Raw genomic sequence first — 19828 nt, 5'->3', positions numbered from 1 at the left:
GAGAAGGCTGCTTGACTCCCTCTATAAATCATAATCAAAGGATGAGACCTTAGCTAAGGGCTATGCAGCTAAAGGGTGACTTTCAGGGCTTAGAGGTGAATTAAAGGCATTTGAATCCCAGTTGAAAGCTGATGTCACAGCGAATTTACAGGACAGGATATGGGATGATGTGCCTGCACTGAAAAGATTGCAGAAGACACCAAGAGGCAAATTGATGTGTGATCATTATAAGCAGTTGGCGAGAGGTTCAAGAGGACAAGAGAATCACCAGTAAGAGAACTGATTTGCTTTGGTTGGTAATGCATCCATTACAGAGGTACCAATAATTGTTTTAAATTGATTGTGAGCAATAAAATGCCTTTGAAAGGGAACACTAGGATCTCTGGGCCTCACAGAAGTGAGTCTAAGAAAGTTAGAGGACAGGGTGCAGGCAGGGTAGCAGGCCAAGCCAGAGGTAGCAGGTAATGGTAGGCTCTATGACATGTAGAGACAACAATTTTTATCTAACTCAGTTTATGAAATGTCATAACAACTTTACAGAAAGATTGTTAGCTTTTGCACCAGTAAAAGTCACAGGGCCTATTGAGCGAATCTTAGTGCTACTAACAACTAGGAAGATTATTCATAGCTGACACTTAGTTTAAAAAAAGTGAATATGACACTCATGCACCCCTTAATGCCAACAGACTAAAAGGTCAGAATCTGCAGTCTGGGGATTTGTGCTGATCAGGACTGGGACTTTGTTTACTAAAGACACCATTCCTTAACAATAAGATAAATAATAAAAAACATCACCCCCCAAAGCTGATTACAAAACATGTTACTGCAAACTTGGGAGGGTGTGGGGGTGTGCCTCTAGGGAAATAAGCTCTGGCTCACAAATGCAGTTCTCATGAAATGGCAGCTAAGTAGTAGCTACAACAAAGAAATGAAAAATACAGACTTACAACAAAATAAAATTCTAAACTTACAACAGCAACAAAATTACCCAGCTTTGCACAGGACACTGTTCAGCTCTGAAATGAAGAAAGACTTGTTCTCAGGTCTTCCCCCTTAAGCAGACTTTTCAGAATATATACAGCATGCTAGCTGACTCCTTTCCCTTCAAAGACCTTTCCTTAATTGCCTTGAGTTGCTGTTTTGCTGGGCTTTTATAGCTCTGACTCCCAGCAACCATTGCAGTTCTGCCCTATTACCTTCATGGAGGCACCTTTGCATTTTGTTGTTGGCTTTTGCTCCACTTCCCTTGCTTTTGTAAGTACTTTGGCTATGGTAATTCAGGTTTTTTCCTTTTTAAAAAAAATATTGACCCTGTAATCATAGTGTGCAGGTAAAATCCATACAGCTTTGGATATGTCGGGGAGAAGAGGCTGGGTTAACACCTGCCACATCATCATAGGAATAACCAAGAATAGCCATTGTGTCTTCTGTCTCAAAGAACAGGAAAAGGAACTACTGTATCAACAGTAGGGCCTGAAGAGGATCCCACTGATGGTGATGCAACATGGGAGGGGAGTAAATTAAATGTTTCTACCCCCTTGCCCTGGCCACCTGTATTGCCAGGTGGTAACCCAGTCACACAAAGGACCTGTTGCTAGAAGTTGCTGTGTCACTCCCCGTCTTCACTCCACAGACCAGGATTACCATGGTAAGTGTGTGCAACGTTTCAAATGTGCAAAATTCCCAAAGCTCCCTTTTTCAGAGCTAGAAGTGGATTTTGCAAGTTGATATGTGAACAAATATTTAATATTTTCATGACCCCTTCGCCCCAAAAAACAGAACTGGAGTGCCTGACTCTCTAAGGCATTCCACAATGCCCTGGGGAAGTTGGGAAGTACCACTATCCTTATTGCAAATATGTGGAACTGAGAAACTAAGTGATGTGCCATCCCACTGGAAGTCTGGCCCAGCTCTCCCAAATCCTAGGCCAGGGCCATGATCTGTGAACTGTCCTTCCTCTCTTTAGACTCTCACAATTTAACACTAGGGATTACTGGAGAAGAATGGAAAACACCACACATAAATGCTGAATGCAATTTTGCCATGAAAAAAATTAACCTATTTTTATGCAGCTCTTTTTGAATCTGCAAGGCTGTGCTGGAACAACAGACTCTTATTACATTTCTCTTTCTGGTCAGGCTTGAGATAAAGGTACTGTGCCAACAGCCTTTCTTGCAGTGCACAGACTCTTTTTTTTCACTCCTGGTCTGTAGTCCAAATTTTCAATGAAGGTTCTTATTTTAACCAAGATGGATCATCCATCCCTAACACGTGCACTGCAAGTACAAAACTGGAGGAGATTCTATTTGCGTTGACATTCCAATTCCAATTTCATCATCTCTGGCATCCACAGACAAAGTCAGAAGTGCAGTTCAATTTGCCTCTATTGGCTCTGATTTCAGGGAAGTGCCCACTGTCATCAAGCTTGAGCAGTTTCATATTGAAAGGAGGGGCGGGTGTCCCTGCGGACAGCCTGGATAGGAATATAGGAACAGTCGATCCATGCAGCATATTCTTTTGCTGAAACGTTGCAACTTACGCTGCAATATGCAGCGAAGTTTACTCCTGCTGTAAGTAGTAGCATCCCAACTCGCCCTCTGGAGCATATAAACGCAATCAGATGAAGCCCAGGCCTACAGCCACATTTACAAAAGCCAGATGTACTGCAGATATTGTGGAGGTGCACAGAATAATAGTTGCTCTGCACAGCTATTCACAGATCCATGGTATTGGATCTGCTTTCCTTGTAGCATTTTGGGCTCTGTGCACAGGCTTCAGGCCAGACCCCTGTCTGTCCCAACCATCAGCTGAGCCTGCCTACAAGACGGGAATACACAATACATTTTTGACCTCTTCCATACCGTCAAATTTTACAATTAACATCTCCCTTCCATATCCAACCTGATGTAATCAGCTTCTGTATTGTGTGGAATAGCACAGAGCGGGAAAATACAGAGGAAAAGTTTAGTAATTAATCCTGTGGTTGAAAGTAAATTTAGTGGCAATATTTCTTCTATTAATTTGGTATTTTTTGGAAAAAAATTATTTGTAATACTCTGATCTGACATAGATAGGGTTTAAAAAAAAAGATAAACAGTGCTGGATTATTTGCAATACTCTCATCTGACATAGATAAACAGTGCTGGATTAATTTGTTAGCCAAGAGGAAGGAGCTGTGAAATGCTGATTTTGACATTTTTATTCAAATCTCGGACTCCAGCCCCTTTTCATAATTTTGACCTCAATAACGTTTGAGTTTGGTGCTCCTGGAAATGAAGGCTAATATTATTGGCTTGAGTAGAGTCTTGGCTTCTCTTGAGCAGAGAGACTAACAAGCATACATACCTAACTGCTGTCCACATCACAAAACCGCCAAAATGTGCCCTATGGCCTAGGATGTGAACATCTAACTAACTTTACATTTGGGATTTAAATCAGGAATTAAATTAGGTTTCCAGAGTTGAAAAAAGTTCAGTTCATTTTCTAAATAAAGAAACATGGGTTTGTTTTTAATAAGGAAATTTGTCAGTCCTATTTTATTATGAGCGACAGAGGCAGAAATGGAAAGAATCAACATAAGATCTATACCTAACTTATTTAAACTACAATCACCATGGTATCTGAATGGCTTACAACATTATTTAAATCCAAAAGCAAACAAGTAAAACAACAGATTTATACAACAGATTTGTACATATTGTAAGAAAATTGACAGAGTGCTAAAACCCATTTTATGATCTGTATGTGTTTGCACAACAAAATGATGTATAGTATACTCTATATTGTGAACAGAGCCTGGATTTACACAAGTAATAATCTTGCTCTATATTTTAAAACACAGTCCAAAAATCCTGTACAGCTACTTATCTAAAATCTAATCCAAACCCTATTAAAGTTCAATCTAAAGACTCCCTTAGACTTCAGTGGGCATTGGATTAGGCCCATAGTACCTGTGAAATAACGGTGAGTACAAACAGCCTAACACATGATCACCCTATTCATATGTAAAATATCACATTGCATAGATTTAAAGTGGAAGACATGCAATAACAAGACAAGTCACAGTATAGCAAAACCTTGTTTCTTTGGTGAAACAGAAGCAGATATTAAAGTTACAAAGATTTTAACTTTCATTCACAAAAAAAACAGACATTCACATTATACACTATACAAGTTATAATATAAATAGAAAAAAGCAGTATGTGTGCTGTAGAGGGGAAAAATGTACAAGTCAATGCAGTGGGGTACTGCAGTCAAGAACACTCAAGGTTAGGTTCCACTTGGTTTAGCAGTCAATGGAATTTCTTAAAGACACCATTTGCAATTGTAGCTACTGTATTTGCTGAGAAGCCATAGAAGTTTTACTTTATGGACAGCTCAATAGGATACAAACTCCTACATATTAGCTGGATTTTCACTTTTTTTCTTTTGCTTGCTTCTCTCTCCATAATTTTTGCCTACATCAATATTATAAGAGACCTCGACCTGTCTTTATATTATTATTTTAGAAGATGTATCAGAGGGTATTTATCTTTTTTTTTTTTTACACAGCCCAAAAGTGTGCTTTGCCGAAGCAACCAAATTAACATGGTCCTTGCTGTGGAGAGCTTATTTTAAATACTACCTTACTATACATGTCCAGACCAATGATGAGCTGAATGGGTCAAAGTAAAATAAAACAATCAAAATAAAGAAGTCCTACATGCACACTGCATTCACTATGATCTCTAATCTTTTTGTGCATTTCTTTTTAGATAGCCAACATGCTGATTCTTCTACAAGTCACCCATTTCATCACAAACAAGTGATCCTGTTTCCTAGGAATTTAGTACATCAGGGGAATAGCAGCTGAACTGAAATATGGTTCCAAATGCATCAGGGGAGCTCAGGGGCTAATACTGAACTACCAAGCTCTTTCCGTTTTCTTTGCATGGGTAAAATAACATCCAATAAGTTAAATCAGTATGGCTTACTTCATTTATTTATGTACGCTTCACAGCTGCAGCATTCATACACAAACATTCATTACTTTATAAAAAAGATTAAAAATGGTTATATATACAAAATTATTTACTTTTTTGACTTTTTTTTGTTTGTTAAAAAAAAACACCCCCCAAAAAACCAACCCTAGGTCTACCTCCATTATAAAATGCAGAGACCTGTAACACAGACTTATGGTTAGTATTGTGAAAGTCATTTTAAGAAAGTAACCCTGGTTGAGGGAGTTAATGTATTAGCACTTTGACTCTTACAGGCCTTCTTTGCCATATACAAGTCCTCCATGCAGTCCACCAGTGATGAAGCTGGAATGGAGAGCAGGAAAAGTTCCACATTGCAGTCCCTAATTCAGGCTTGATGTCACTTTATGTTTTGCATCACATGGACAAAAACTGTTCCTCCGATGGGAAATGGCGGAGTTTAAAAAAAAAAATGAAATGTAACTTGTGTGTTTATCTTCATCTGGCAGTTTTCAGTCAATACAATTATATTTAAACCATCTCCAACCTAAGTGAACGACAGACAAATAAGGAAATCAATGATTACAGACCTCTGAGGCCATATAACCATAAATATGCCTGAACTTAGTGTGACTTTTCATTTTATATACAGGATTTTAAAAACAACACACAATTAAACATCATAAAATCATCTTATTTACATTTTCATTGGTGCTAAAATTGAGCTGTTTAAATATTGCAGTAGGCTGGTATATGTTATAAAATGGTCCCCACTGGTGGCATATAGAAAACTAACATTTCTGATTGGCTGGAAACGGTTCCTCATATTTTTATTTTTTAATTTGCTGATAAACCCCAACATTTTTGCAAAATGTGTTGTGAATTCTGGAGTCCATAGTTCCAAACAATTTGATAATACTTCTAGAAGTGATAGAAAAGGCACAGTAAGTTAGGACTTTGGCTGAAATGGTGAAAATCCCTATTCACCATTTAGCATTCAGCGTCTTGAATCCTGCCACGTCCTGATCCAGCGGTGATAATGTTTTGATGAATTTAACAGAGTTCCCTTTCCTGGTGAAGGATGTTTATAGTAATATTTCTTAGAATAAGTCCTTTGGAATGTGGATGCTGCAAAGAAGGGGGAAAAAGAAGGAAAATATTAAAAGAATTCCTTGATCTGAACAATAAACTGGCTGATGGACAATACGAGTCACACTTTATATTAAGTTTATTAATGGTTTATAAAGGAATTATAAATGATATTATAAGCATGTTACAGACAGAAGTAATATGTGTTATAGGTGATTACAAGCATATCAACAGACAGTATCATTGATGGCTGTGAGCCATGGTTATAAGGAACCTATTCACCCTGACTGTATTGCTAACTTTTATGAGTTTATCATAGGTACATGGTATTGATGTATTTTTAAAGCCCCAGCTCCTGAAGTTAAGTGGGTATGAGGAGAATTTCAGCTTTCGCTTTGGTTTGTTTTTAAAAAAAATACATTTCTAGCCCTGATGGTTGTGGAGAAAAGCTTGAAGACATGATCCAGGGACATCCTAAAGGCTGAGAAACCAGAAGACAAATAAAAGACCCTCCGTGCACACTTTTTTTTAAATCATGATTTTTTGAGGCCTGATTCATGGTTTTGAACACCTGAGATTAATAATGCTGCTAGAACAATCTATATCAATTGACTAATCTTCCTAATACTGTATTAAAACATCCATTAATCATTTATTAACTCTTCAAAAATGATCTGAAAATGGATCCTTAATAAAAAGTTTGACCATGTTGGGTCTATAGTTTCTGATACAGCTCATAGTCAGCAACTTACGATTCATGCAGGTGATTTTAGGCATATCCCAGCTTCCATTCCCTTGACACCGGATAGTTGGAATATGGCGCTGGATGAAACCATCTTTGCAGTGGTATCTAATCAGGGAGTTGATTTCATAGCGAGGCTTCATCTTCCCAAAAGTCTTTGCATTTTCTACAACAGGAGGCTGACCACAGGCAACTAAAGACCAAAAAGACCAAGTTCATAGGTGTCATTCCAAAGTGAGTCTAACCCTGCAGTCCTTACCCAGGAGGGCACCAACTGACTTTGTAGGAGTCTTGCCTGAATCAGAACTGCAGGATCAGCCCTGTTGTGACATGGCTGAGCAGATTTTAATGTTACAAGAATGGAAATGGAAACTTGCAGACAAAATTGATGGCGTTTCCTTTTTGTTTTGAATTTACTATGTGGTTTGATGGCCAACCGAAAATGGGAATAAAGTAGCAATTTCTGCAGAACTCCAAAGGCCATTAACTCTATATCAAAAGGTTTTTCAAAAAGGGCTAATTCATAAACTTAGTCTGGAATTCTCCTTTGAACAAGAATGTATGTGAAACACTAGAGACCCATGGATCCATCAATGATATATCAATAAAACGCAGTCAATCTAAGGATGTTACATTAGGCATCAGTGGCAAAGGTTTGGGTTTTGACTGCACCAGTCTGTAAAGGCTGAGAATTTCAGGTGATCAGCTGAGTGCACAGCTTCTAGTAAGAGCCAGGTTTCATATTCCCTCCATTCTAATGGAGCAAAGCCACTACACAGCTGAGCTGTATGAATCCAAACATAGTTCAGGTTTAGAGAGCGTGATAAAATAATCTTGCTTCGGAAAACACGTGGATAAAAGTCTGTGAGAAAATGCCTTCAATCGGAGCTGAAACACCAACTCAGGTAATAGCAGGCATTGACTGTATGCTCAGTCCAGCCCATAATTCTGTTAACTAAAGAGAGTTCTCAGGGCAAACAAGCTCTCTCATTGGCTTTCTCTTCAATCAGCCCAGCAGTAGGAGTACTCCAGTACTCTCTGCCATTAGAGGGATGACTCCACCTTCTGACCCTGCCCAGCCACTTATTTTTGGTTAATTTAGGCTACTGAGTTGTTGGAAAGCTACCCAATCTGCCCAAAATATAATCTTTCTGGGCTAGAAAAAAAAGAAGCCAAGTTAAAGCTGGTAAGCATAAGCCCATCTGAGGATCCATTATGCCAGTCTTCAGCCAGAATTTGTCCCCATTACTTTATAAAGCAGGGTCACTCAGATGTATGAATTCAGGGAATCATGCCTATTTTAGTCACTATCACATGGTGATGGTTTCTCACCTGTTCCTTTCTTGCAGGTGTATGTGAGGTGGTAATTGCATGGCACATCATTCCATTGGCCATTCTCATGCCAAATTATAACAACACAGTCTTCTCCAACAGAAAAGAAACTGTCTGGCTGGTTAGGTCGCCAGTTTTCATATTGCTGCAGAAAAGAGGAGCAAAGTTATTATTTCCAGAGTCAGGGAATATTACATTCTGTATTAGAGAAGATCACATAATATTACCTCAGAAAGAGGGCAAATTCAATAGTTCAATACCCAGGCAATTCAGCACAAATTAAACAAATATGGATGTACAATTAATAGAAGTGAGAGGGAATTGATGATCTTAATGGAAAAAAAATAAAGCTTCCTCCTCCTGCATCGGACCTGCTTCTACCAGTACATTTTTATTAATATCACATTCATTCAGAAATTGAACAGGAGAAATTCCTGCCATCTAAACAATGCAGTTAAAAAAACAGTACAGACACAGAGATACACAAAGGAAACCAACTACATGCAGTTTGGAGCAAACCAAACCAAACACAAGGATGCGTTGCTCTTGTTTGTTTAATTGTCAGCCTGTCATTGAGCCTAGTGAACAAATAGATACAAACTGTGGACCTGACCCTGAAAAGAGTTCCATCCATGGCAGATTTTGATGGAGCTTCATTCACAAAATTGGTCCACAAATAGCTCATTGCAGGAGATGGACTTAAGATCATTCAGTGATGTCATTTGTGGTGGTGTTGGGGAGAGGAGAGAGAGAATTCAATCTGCTCTGTTGAACAACAAGCCTGGAGTGCGTGAAAAGTTGTAATATAGGAACAGTCAATAATGTACCAGATTCAAGGTCCATCTAGTTCAGTATCCTGTCTCTGACATCGGCCAATACCTGATGCTTCAGAGAAAGGTGTAAGAACCCCACAGTAGGCAGATGTGGGATAAGTCTCATCCTGGTTTCCAAACAGAAACAGCAACGAAAGACATATTTTCCCCTCCATTAATGGAGACCCCACCCTTTTTGGATTTCTCTGACCCTATTTTAATTTCTTCTTAAAAATGCATATATTATAAAAAACAACACCGAAAAAAGATTTGGAACACTACATATAATAATTTTCTTTTATATTCCTGCTGTGTCACTGCTGGAAGAATTGTATGAAGGATAAAAATAAGTATCTGAAAACAGGAATTCATATAAATGCCAGAACCCAGCCAGCCAATCAGCTCCTTCTATGGTCAAAGTGGCCCCTCAATGCTCACATTTGAATTTGGCACTTACATCCTCCTGACTGGACCTTGTCCATAAAAGAATAGCTTTTAAAAATATAAATAACTTCATGAAGTTACCACAATTCATTACCCATGTGAACACATTTAGAAATAAAGTTAACGAGCCACACACAATGCTGAATCAGGCTATTAAAAAGCTGAGTTTAATGCTTACCCTTTTCCTACAATATGTCAGGTTATCCATCACAAGTCTTTAATTATCTAAGCACTTCTCAACTGTAATGTTCTAAACTGAGCTGCACTGAATTTAATACAGGTGCCCAACTTGTAAAACATCCTCCTTGATGTGTGGGACTAAGTTAATTTAGGGTTGCCAGATGTCTGGTTTACAAATGGAATGGCCAGTCGAAAAAGGACCCTGGTGGCTCCAGTCAGCACCGCTGACCAGGCCGTTAAAAGTCCGGTTGGCAGTGCAGCAGGGCTAAGGCAGACTCCCTGCCTGCCCTGGCTCCGTGTGGCACCCGGAAGCAGCAGCATGTCCCTGCGGCCTGGGAGGCTCTGTACGCTGCCCCCACCCCGAGCGCCAGTTCTGCAGCTCCCATTGGCCAGGAACCACAGCCAATGGGAACTGCGGGGGCAGTGCCTGCGGGCAGAGGCAGCACCTGCAGGCAAGGGCAGTGCATGGAGCCACCTGGCCATGCCTCTGCCTAGGGGCTGGAGGGACATGCTGGTCCCTTCCAGGAGCTATGTGAGGTAAGCGTTGCCTGGCTGGAGCCCTCATCCCACACTTGCACCCACACCCCAACCCCCTGCCCCAGCCCTGAGCCCCCTCCCACACCCAAACTCCCTCCTAGAGCCCGCACCCCCCTCCCGCACGCTGAACCCTTCAGCCCCAGCCAGGAGTCGCATCCTGCACCCCAAACCCCTCATCCCCCGCCCCACACCAGAGCCCAGATCCGTAGCTGGAGCCCTCACCACTCCCCTGCACCCTAACCCCATGCTACAGCCTGAAGCCCCCTCCCATACTCTGAACCCTTCGGCCCCAGCCCCAAAGCCCCCTCCTGCACCCCAAACCCCTCAGCCCCACCCCCACCCCTGAGCCCGCACTCGCACTGGAGTCCTCACCTCCTCCCGCACCCCAACCCTCTACCCTAGCCCAGTGAAAATGAGCAAGTGAGCAAGGGTGGGGGAGAGTGAGGGAGGGGGGATGGAGTAAGATGGGGACTTGAGGGGGCGGGGCAGAGGGGAAAGGGTGGGGCAGAGGGCGGGGCAAGGGTGTTCAGTTTTCTGTAATCAGAAATTTGGCTACCCTAAGTTAATTTCACGTCAGTGTTCAGCATCACTAACACAAGACATATACAGGTCCTTCTTCATTAAGGGCCAGAAATTCAGCATTTTGTGGTTGGAGTGCAAATCCTCGACGCACAGCAGCTAAGCACAATGCACAGCATGCAAACAAGCAAAAGCAGGAATCTGCAGTGTGCATGACTTTCTGCATCACTCTGTGCACAAATACAAAATGGATCTGCATGCATCCCACAATTCAAAGTGGGTGGGTCAGGGAGGCCTTACCTGGGCATGCTGATGCAAATGTGATTGAGGATGCATAAGCATGGGTCAAAAACTCTGCCCTGAGTAATGCCAGTAAAAGAGTAACTCCATGGAAGTTAGTGGAGTTACTCTGGAATGACAAAGTAAAATCCAAAGTGGATGTTCTTCTATGCCTGCTCAGTCCAGGTGCTGGGACCCTATTGCAGCATGCTCAGATAAGACACTTAGGAAAACCCAGAGATAACAGCCAGGATCCTGAATAGATGCCTGAGCCAAAGTGTACTCAATAGAAAGAATCCCATTGATTTCAATAGGTTCTAAAACTGGTCTGATCCTTCAACATTCCTGGAAGGCTCTGCAGATTTGTAGAAGTCAAGGGTGCTCTGCACCCCAGGTGTGTGAATTGAGGGGGCTCAGCACCTTGTTGAATTGAGCTCTAATCATGTATAGCGGTTTGTGGGCATTTTACATCATAATGGCTTCAAACTTTTTTTGTTTGTTTTGTTGGCAGGGCTGCAGGATCATATCTAGACGCTGTAGTCAATGCAAGAATGTCTGATATCCCTCGACATGACATGCTGTTGCCTCACATCTGATATCATCTTTGCAGATTTATTTTGGCTGGGCAACTCTGATTTTCTTGGTGTTAATGCCGGAATTGCTTAGCACAAGAATTTCCAAACTCCTGAACTGCTTTCTTAAGTCTCCACCCTGCTCCTCCGTAGTTTTTCAATACCTTATTTAGCCACACTTCACTGACTGGGAGATAAGAGATGTGAGGGGGAAAGTATCTCACAGTTTGGATGGTATGTGTTGCTTTACAAATGCATTAATATCCTTTTTCTTGTTATGGGAGAGATTTTGAGGAACCATGGGTTTGGGTCTTCTCTGATTTACAATGGTGTAAATCAAGAGCAACATTATTGAGATGAGTGGAGTTACATCAGCATAAAACTGGTGGGAGAGAAGAATCAAACCCCACATGTGTCAGTTACTAGGCTACAGCATTTGCATTCAAAGATATTCTGTGTCTATAATCACTGCATTTGCGAAGTTTATAGGAATAGCCTCTATTTGTGAAAATGCATCCAAAATACTTGATTAATAATTCCTCTGTTGGGAAACACTGCTCAAATATCCTAAACAAAGCATCTTTCTTTTTAGTGGTTACTTCATTTGAGATCCTTATATTTCAACTCAATTACTGTATTTTACAAAAATATGTTGTACCAAAAAATAGCATATTTCAGTTCCCCATTCCTTGGCACTGTTTATTGTGCAGATTTTTTTTTAAGATCACGTGTAAAAGAGTTCAGCAACCAAACTCACAGATGGATCCAAAGAATACTGGCACTGTTCCAGTCACTCTGCAGCTAGCTTATATCTTCATGTAAATTGTAACTGTCTCCACAAATCAGTGAAGCCATTATTAAGGGGCTCTTACTCTTATCCTGATAGTTTTCAAGCCAGCCCAAAGTCATCAATCAAAGGTAAACTGACATCTTACCAACATCATTAGTCTTCATTTCTGAAAACCTGAATACATTCACATTTCAAGTTAACTCAAGGTGGAAGAGCTACTATGGGCTTTTTTACCTACACCAAAAATATTATGGAGTTATGCCATCAAACAGACCGACCTAAAAAACATTACCCTCATGGGCAATATGGAAGCAAGGCCAGGAGGAAATTACTGTAATATATAATGCAAAATGATGCCTGAGATCAAAATGTTAAAGCATATCCAGGAAGTGTATATAGGGACCTATACTCATTGCCATTTCTGCAGCCCTGAAGGAAGAGCAATGCCAGACGAAAGTTGGGCTCACTGCACTTGTTTCCTCCAGCCACACAGTGGATCTGCAAGGATGGTGTTGATGAAGGGGACCGATACATTGGAATTAACACTCCAATGAGGTGCACAGAGTAGTTCATATCTCTCAATGCTATTGTTTCAGTCTATCTGCAGACTTGGGCAGCCATTGCTCTGTTGGTAACACTCAGGTCACATTTTCAAGCTCATCTTCACAACTGTGATGGCTAGAGATTTAGGGCTTGTCTATTCTACAAAGTCTCTGCTGGTCATGTATACGTTACATCAGCAAAACCTCCTAGTGAAGACACAGCACATACTGGCTACACTTTTCTGCCAGCATAGCTACAACCTCCTCTCTGAATGAGATTAGTTATGCCAACAAAAGCATTCTTCTGTCACCATAGTTGCATCTACACCAAGGGGGTTTACCAGCATAATTATGTCAGCTGGGAGTGCATGATTTTTTCACTCTCTTAGCCAAAATAGCCATGCTGGCAAAACTTTGTAGACTACACCAAGTCTTACTCATTTTCAATGACAGTTGAGATGCTGTGTCATCGCATGACTCCAGGAGCTGGTCCTAGGCACAGGAATAGAGTGTCTTAACCTGGCCCTTAGGAATCACACAACAATACTGCCCTGAGATCCCGGTCAAGTTGAGAACAAGAGTAGGCCCTTAATACATCTTCACTGCTTATAACAATAATAACAACAAGGAGTCCTTGTGGCACCTTAGAGACTAACAAATTATTTGGGCATAAGCTTTCGTAAGCTAAAACCCACTTCATCAGATGCACGGAGTGAAAAATACAGTAAGTAGTATATATATGAAAAGATGGGTGTTGCCTTACCAAGTGTATGTGTGGGGGTCAGTGCTAACGAGGTCAATTCAATTAAGGTGGAAGTGGCCTATTCTCAACAATTGATTACTTTTGTAGTGCACTGTGCTGCAGGCTTCCTGTATGACCTTAGACTATGTCTGCACTGCAATTAAAAACCCGCGCTGACCTGTGCCAGGTGACTCAGGCACTTGGGGCTCAGACTGCAGGGCTGTATAATTGCAACGTAGACTTCTGGGCTCGGGCTGCAGCCCAAGCTCTGGGACCCTCCCCCTTTGCAGCTTCCTAGACCCCAAACCACACCACAATTAAACAGCCCCTTAGCCCGAGTCCCACAAGCCTGAGTCAGCTGACATGGACCAGCTGTGGGTGTCTAATTGCAGTATGTCCTTAGTCTCTTGGTTCCTTATCTGTAAAATGGGAAGATGGTGAGGCACTCAGATATTATGGTAGTGGAAAGCATATAAGTATCTAAAATACATTTACTATTATGTCCTTCAGGTGAATGGATTTCTAGAAACTTCATTCTCCCCCATATTTTGCCTTGAATTAAACTTAACCAGACTCTGCCAACTGAGTGACAGACTGTCTTTTAAATGAAATTAAGTCTAAGGAAACAAACAGTTAATAGCAAACCTTTGTCATTCAGAAGTATCACTAATCAAAATGAGCAACCACAGTATTCCCATCATGAAGACATCTCTGCAAATATCTGAATACACTCTGCTTTATAAAAGGTTAGGTACTTATAACAGTTTAGGATAACCACCCATACTTTGGAAACTAATAAGTAATCCACTTAGCTCTTTAGCTGTTTGCATATTGTCAAGGTGAATCTGTGGGGAACAGCATCTAAGCATTGTAATAGCCATCCAATGATAACAGCCATTTCTTTATCACAGAAATACATACCAAGTGGCTTTGATCAATAGCTAGGATTTTACATTCCAAATAGTCAACAGACACTGTGTGTAATGAACCACAACAAAATAAACCTCTGATGCAAACAAAACTTAATTACTTGACCCTTTTCTTGTGTAAAGGAAAATAATCCCTTCTATAACTAAACCCAAGAAATTATTTACTAGAAGTATGTCTAATCTTTACACAATCTTACACTGTTTTTCATCCTGGGGGAAAGGAATTTTCTGCAACTTTACATGACTCTCCAGTACAAATGTATCCTGGCATTTTTTTGGCACTTGTTATTATGAATGTGATCTGTATTCCCGTGGCTGTCCTCTCTGAATGCTTCACAATGAGAAACTGATACGGCATATCACAACACTGAGAAAAGGACATCGGGAGTGGGCTGAATGATTTCTCTGTGGTCTGTTTTATCTTAAATTAAAGTTAAGCAACATTTCCTGACTGACATTTATCAGTAAACTGGTTTAAACTGAGAACTAGAGGCCTTAACACCACCATGACCACTTGCAATTGTCTCCTTTTCCCTAACACCCCCTGAGAATGGGAATACGCTCTTCCATAATGATAGATAAGTCCTTAGAAGTTCTTATCAGGAAAGTCTGCTGACACAGTCACCCACATGGTGGGCTTCTTCTGAAATTCATTTACCTAGGATAGCTCAACTCGGATGTTATCTCTGCTTTTGAGTGAGGTCCTGCTATTTACCAGTTTTACAGCTGATGCACAAGGTGGTCAGCTGACTTGTCCCAGGTTACAGTGAGTCAGTGGATCAGTTCAGACTTTACTGGCAGATTACTTTATTAGACAACATTGCTTCTGTTAACTGAGAGACCTGGAAGAGGACTGGAAGGAATTTCACTTTCCATAAACAGCAAGAAAAAAAGTCAAGGGTTTATTTGTAAAGATTCAACAAGGATCATAACAACATTTCCATTTATAATCACGGCATCACTTAATATTTAAATGAATCTGATATTTGCTCTGGGAAAGACAAGATGTTACATTTGAATTGTTGCACTGAATTAGGTCCCAATCCTGCAAACAGTTCCACATGTGCTTAACTTTAAGCATGTTAGTAGTTCCATTGACTTATCTGGGACTATTCATGCACTTAAAGGCCCCTGTTCAGTCAGGTATGTAAGCACATGCCTAACCTTAAATACATGAGTAATCCCAAGGAAATCTTTGAGGCAGCTCACATGTTGACGCACCTTACTGAATCCGGACCAGAGGTAACTGTGTGTTTTGCAGACTCAGAGCCTTAATAATTAAGGGTGAAATTGTGGCCTCTTTGAAGACAATGGGAATTGCCCCGGCTTTCACGAGGCAAGGATTTCACCCTAAGGATTTAGGCCCTGAAACTACAACTGGATCCGTGCAGGCAGACTGCTGCTTCCCCCTGAAGCAGCTTGCAGGATAGGGGCCTTTGTTAGCGCATGTTCATGTCTTTCTGGAAATATCCCAGAAAGACCACATGCATACTCTATAAATATTTACATCTAAAGTAGACTATGTATCTTTTTGAGAGAATATTACCAATGCCATATAATGAAGATCCAATCCCTGCTTAGAACCAGTGACTAGCTGATGTATAAAATCAGTGTGAAACTTGTATTTTGTATTGCAAGGCTAGGTGTTTGTTTGGCTTCTTGGCTTATTTTTTTAATTTGAGAACTCGTGAAAAGGAGAAATGTTGTGTTGAGCATGATGGGAAGCTTCCACTAGATGGAGCTGCCTACCCATTACTATGCCTAGATATTAATGATCAGCAGCTGTGTTACACTAGTCTTGTTTGAAAAAAACATCAAAAATTTAAAAGATACAGAAAAGATACTAACTTCTCCTTTCCATGCTTGATTCAAAGCCCATTGATGCCAATGGAAAGACTCCCACTGACTTCACTGGACTTTGGATCACGCCCTCACTGATTAGTTTTCATCATGCTTCATATATTTAGCTTAGTGAGGACAATGTAGTTTGCTCTATTTGTATGCATAAGGGGGACTATCAGAGGAAGTCCAGACTGCTCCATACAGAAATTAATGAGATACTGGCACTTTTGGTAAGAGGGGAGTTTCCCTTGATGTCTTCGTCTACTAGCTAAGGCTACATTAGAGAAGTGTGAACCCCAGAACTTCATCAGTGTACAAAGCTTCTCTAATGTAGACAGCGACTATTTAGGTATGTGTATGATTCCCCACCTTGAGCAATATGCTAGCTGTCTACCTGGCTTCCACTCTCCACCCAAGAAGTAGTTGCATCCATCAGAAGTGCTGTATGTACAAAATGTGTAAAATGTTTTAGGATCTTTGGGATGAAGTCCACGATACAAATGATTATCATAATTTAACATAACTTTGCTCTCTATTTGGCTTTTTATAAATAGGAATTTAATTAATGTTTAGGTCTTCCCTATGTGAATGTTGTAGAAGGACCAATCTAACTTGATTAAACTAATTTGCCAGCGGGAAGGTATCTTTGTTTTGAGAAGTATGACAGAGGTATGTTAGTAGAGTACATGAACTCTGGGAATTATACTAAAGTAATTATATAAATCAAAATCTATACAATTGTATTTTTCGCATGTGCGACTAACTAGAGACACACGCACCAAAAATATCCCATTTTTTCATTTATTCCAACCATTATTGCAGGTTTTAGGCTGCTATGAGTTTCAACCCAAAGCCAAATGTAACGCGCCTCAGAAGTAATTGGCTAGACCTTTGGGGGAAAATGAGAGACTGCCCCTCCCAAAAAGAAGTTTGTTTAAGAGGCCTCTTACTAGCCCGAGACATTCTGAGCTAAGAACATACCTGCCTTTAAACAATATACTTTAAATAATAATAATACATAGTTCTCCTGGCTTAAGCAGGTTAAATGAGCACTTTAGAGAGGGGCTGTAATGACTGCTATATCTGAAAATCAAAATATTTGGTAGATTTTAAATCCCTGTCTTCAAGAAAGCTATGGATATCTGGCACAATAGCCTTTTTGTTTGCAGTTGACCACAGTATTTTTTAGTCTATTTGTTTTATTTAACTCACAGGCAGCCTACCTCCCTACAAAGTTCTATGCATTTTTTAAGTCCTTTTGTGTTCAATACAGCTATTCTTTCTGGAAGGGGAGGTGTTATAGATTTAAGTTAAAACAGTCTGATTCGCTGACCAATAAAGGAAAGAATAAGGAAGGACTTTGTTTTTAACAGAATGAAACTTTTGTTTTTATGTAGCTACCTAACACTGGCAAAGAAGTCCAGTATTACAAACATGAAGCATAACACTCTTACTGAAGGGAAGAAAAACTAATGTAAGGTCTCTGGGCAGTTGTTAAAGTGGCAACATGCCAATTACTTTCCTGGCTGCCAGCATTCTATGAGCGACAGACAATCTGGCCACAGACACTAGCCAGCTCCTTAACACAGCACTAATCTTGTGTAATGGAAGTGAGCTCACTGCCATACAAAGCACTAATTATCAACAGCATTTTCCAAAGGATATGAATAGACAAAGGTCTGAAGCACAACCCCAAGTAGCTATATGTGCTTAATCCATAACATGGAACATTGAAACATAATTCCAATGGGCTCCTTCACCACTCTATTTGTTTGCAAGGGTGCTTAATGGTGAAATGCTAGCAATCCAAATACAAAGAGAAGAAACTGCCAAAAGTGACCCCAGATTTTTCTGTTTAGATGAGTATGCTTTATGGCTATAAAGGTTGCTATTAAAATTCAGTTTCCCTATGAGATTTTCAAATGCCACATAATATTTATTTATTGGCTTTTGAAAAATAGCTTGGAGAATATCCCAGTTGATTAGGATTGGTAATATTCACCTCTAAGTCTTTCTTGCACTTATCAGCCTTTGTTGTTGACTTTGTCCTAAACGTAGCTGAAATGAGCAGGTTTAAGATATGCAATCATCCACCTTGATATGGTCTACCTATTCCTTGCAAATAATTATTTGAGGACTCTAGTACTTTTTCCCTCTTCATAGTCCCACTGTGATTTTCCCAGGTTTGTTTGGCTGTTATTAGTAATATTTTTACAGTATATTTGCAAGTGTGGATTGTTCATAAACAGTTCTTAGCAAATACTCCAATGAGCATTCAATAATCAAACTGTGTGATTAGTCAGTTAAATCACATGATATGATTCCTATTCCCTGGTGGGATGACCTAATCTGAACTGTTGCCGTACAAATATTTTATTTGCATGAATAAAAAATCCTACCCATACATTCTGGTGAAAGAAAAATATTCACAGAAGTTCTTGCAGAAAAGTGAATAGAAATGGATAGGAATATGTTTAAAAGGAAATCACTGTTTTGATTTTGCAAAAATGTTTGTGAAAACAAACTCTTACATGTCTGTTTTAGTTCCCAAATAAATTAGAAACTAGTAGAAAAGAGCCTTGTTGGAGGAACACAAACACCAAACTACAGGACAACATGACATGTAATATGTCATGGGTTCCAAATCCATGGTTAACATATACTCTCTGGCATAGCGTATAATTCAAATACAGCCTGCTGCATCCAGGGTCCAGGGCAATGTTTTGAGGGAAAACTCTGCTTGAGTTCCAGCCACTATTGAATAATGAAGTTGTGGAAGTACTCTGGCCACTACTCATTCACTAACAGGACTTCAACACTTCATGCTGAGGACCTCGCCAACTAGAGGCTGCTACGGAATCTCCTATTTTGGGAAAGATTATTGAGAAGATTGAAGCCAAGCAGTTATGGCAATATTTGTAGCCTGCAGATTTCCTTGATGGTGGCCCACTTGGTTTTAGACATGGCTATTGATCTGAAATTGTGTTGGTGGCATCGGTCAAGAATCTCTCCCTGAGAGCATTTACAACAGTAGCCTACTTGTTAAACATAATTGTTTGCTGGGATCAAACAGCACTTGTGATCTGGGGGTTGCACTGGCTACCAATGGACTACTGGGTGAAATTCAAGGTGTTGTTTTTGTTCTTTACAGCTCTAAGTTTTTTTGGCCCAAGCTTTCATATATAGACATCTGCTTTTCATGCTGCTCTAACATGCGATCAGCAGAGACACTGAAACTGGAGCTCCCTTGATATACAAGCAGGGCCGGCTCTAGAGTTTTCGCCGCCCCAAGCAGCACGCCGAATTGCCACCGCGCATGGCGGTGGCAGTCCCTGTGCCCTTAGGGCAGCAGGCATGTTTCTGCAGCGGCGGCAATTTGGCTGCAGCTTCTATGTTTAGCTGAAGCTGCCCCCAAATTGCTGCCACCGTGGAAACATGCCTGCCACCCTAAGGGCACAGGAACTTCCCCTGCCATCCGCGGTGGCAATTCGGCGGGCTGCTTGGGGGCAAAACAACAGG

The 19828-nt window shown here is 40.5% G+C and overlaps 1 protein-coding gene and 1 long non-coding RNA gene across 3 annotated transcripts in view; one reads left to right on the top strand and one right to left on the bottom strand.

Annotated features, from left to right (window-relative positions):
* The first annotated feature begins 70 nt into the window (after nucleotides 1-70).
* Nucleotides 71-4890, top strand: LOC120407857. Its single transcript, XR_005600284.1, has 3 exons — nucleotides 71-270; nucleotides 1439-1648; nucleotides 4755-4890. It is a non-coding gene; the product is annotated as an uncharacterized LOC120407857 (long non-coding RNA).
* VCAN (versican) overlaps nucleotides 4533-19828 on the bottom strand; it is a 149084-nt gene continuing 133788 nt past the window's right edge. Inside the window, exons 15-18 of one of the 2 annotated variants that reach the window (XM_039544097.1) lie at nucleotides 8122-8266; nucleotides 6800-6982; nucleotides 5946-6086; nucleotides 4533-5505 (exon numbers count right to left, since the gene is read on the bottom strand). In XM_039544097.1, the coding sequence (XP_039400031.1) occupies nucleotides 5956-6086; nucleotides 6800-6982; nucleotides 8122-8266 (459 nt within the window). In that variant the 3' untranslated portion in view covers nucleotides 4533-5505; nucleotides 5946-5955. Of the gene's footprint in view, nucleotides 6087-6799; nucleotides 6983-8121; nucleotides 8267-19828 lie in introns of both variants that reach the window. The other variant, XM_039544096.1, reaches the window with a different exon arrangement.

The sequence above is a fragment of the Mauremys reevesii genome, linkage group 6 (assembly GCF_016161935.1).
Source record: "Mauremys reevesii isolate NIE-2019 linkage group 6, ASM1616193v1, whole genome shotgun sequence".
NCBI lineage: Eukaryota > Metazoa > Chordata > Testudines > Geoemydidae > Mauremys > Mauremys reevesii.
This window is presented reverse-complemented; position numbering and strand designations above follow the sequence as displayed.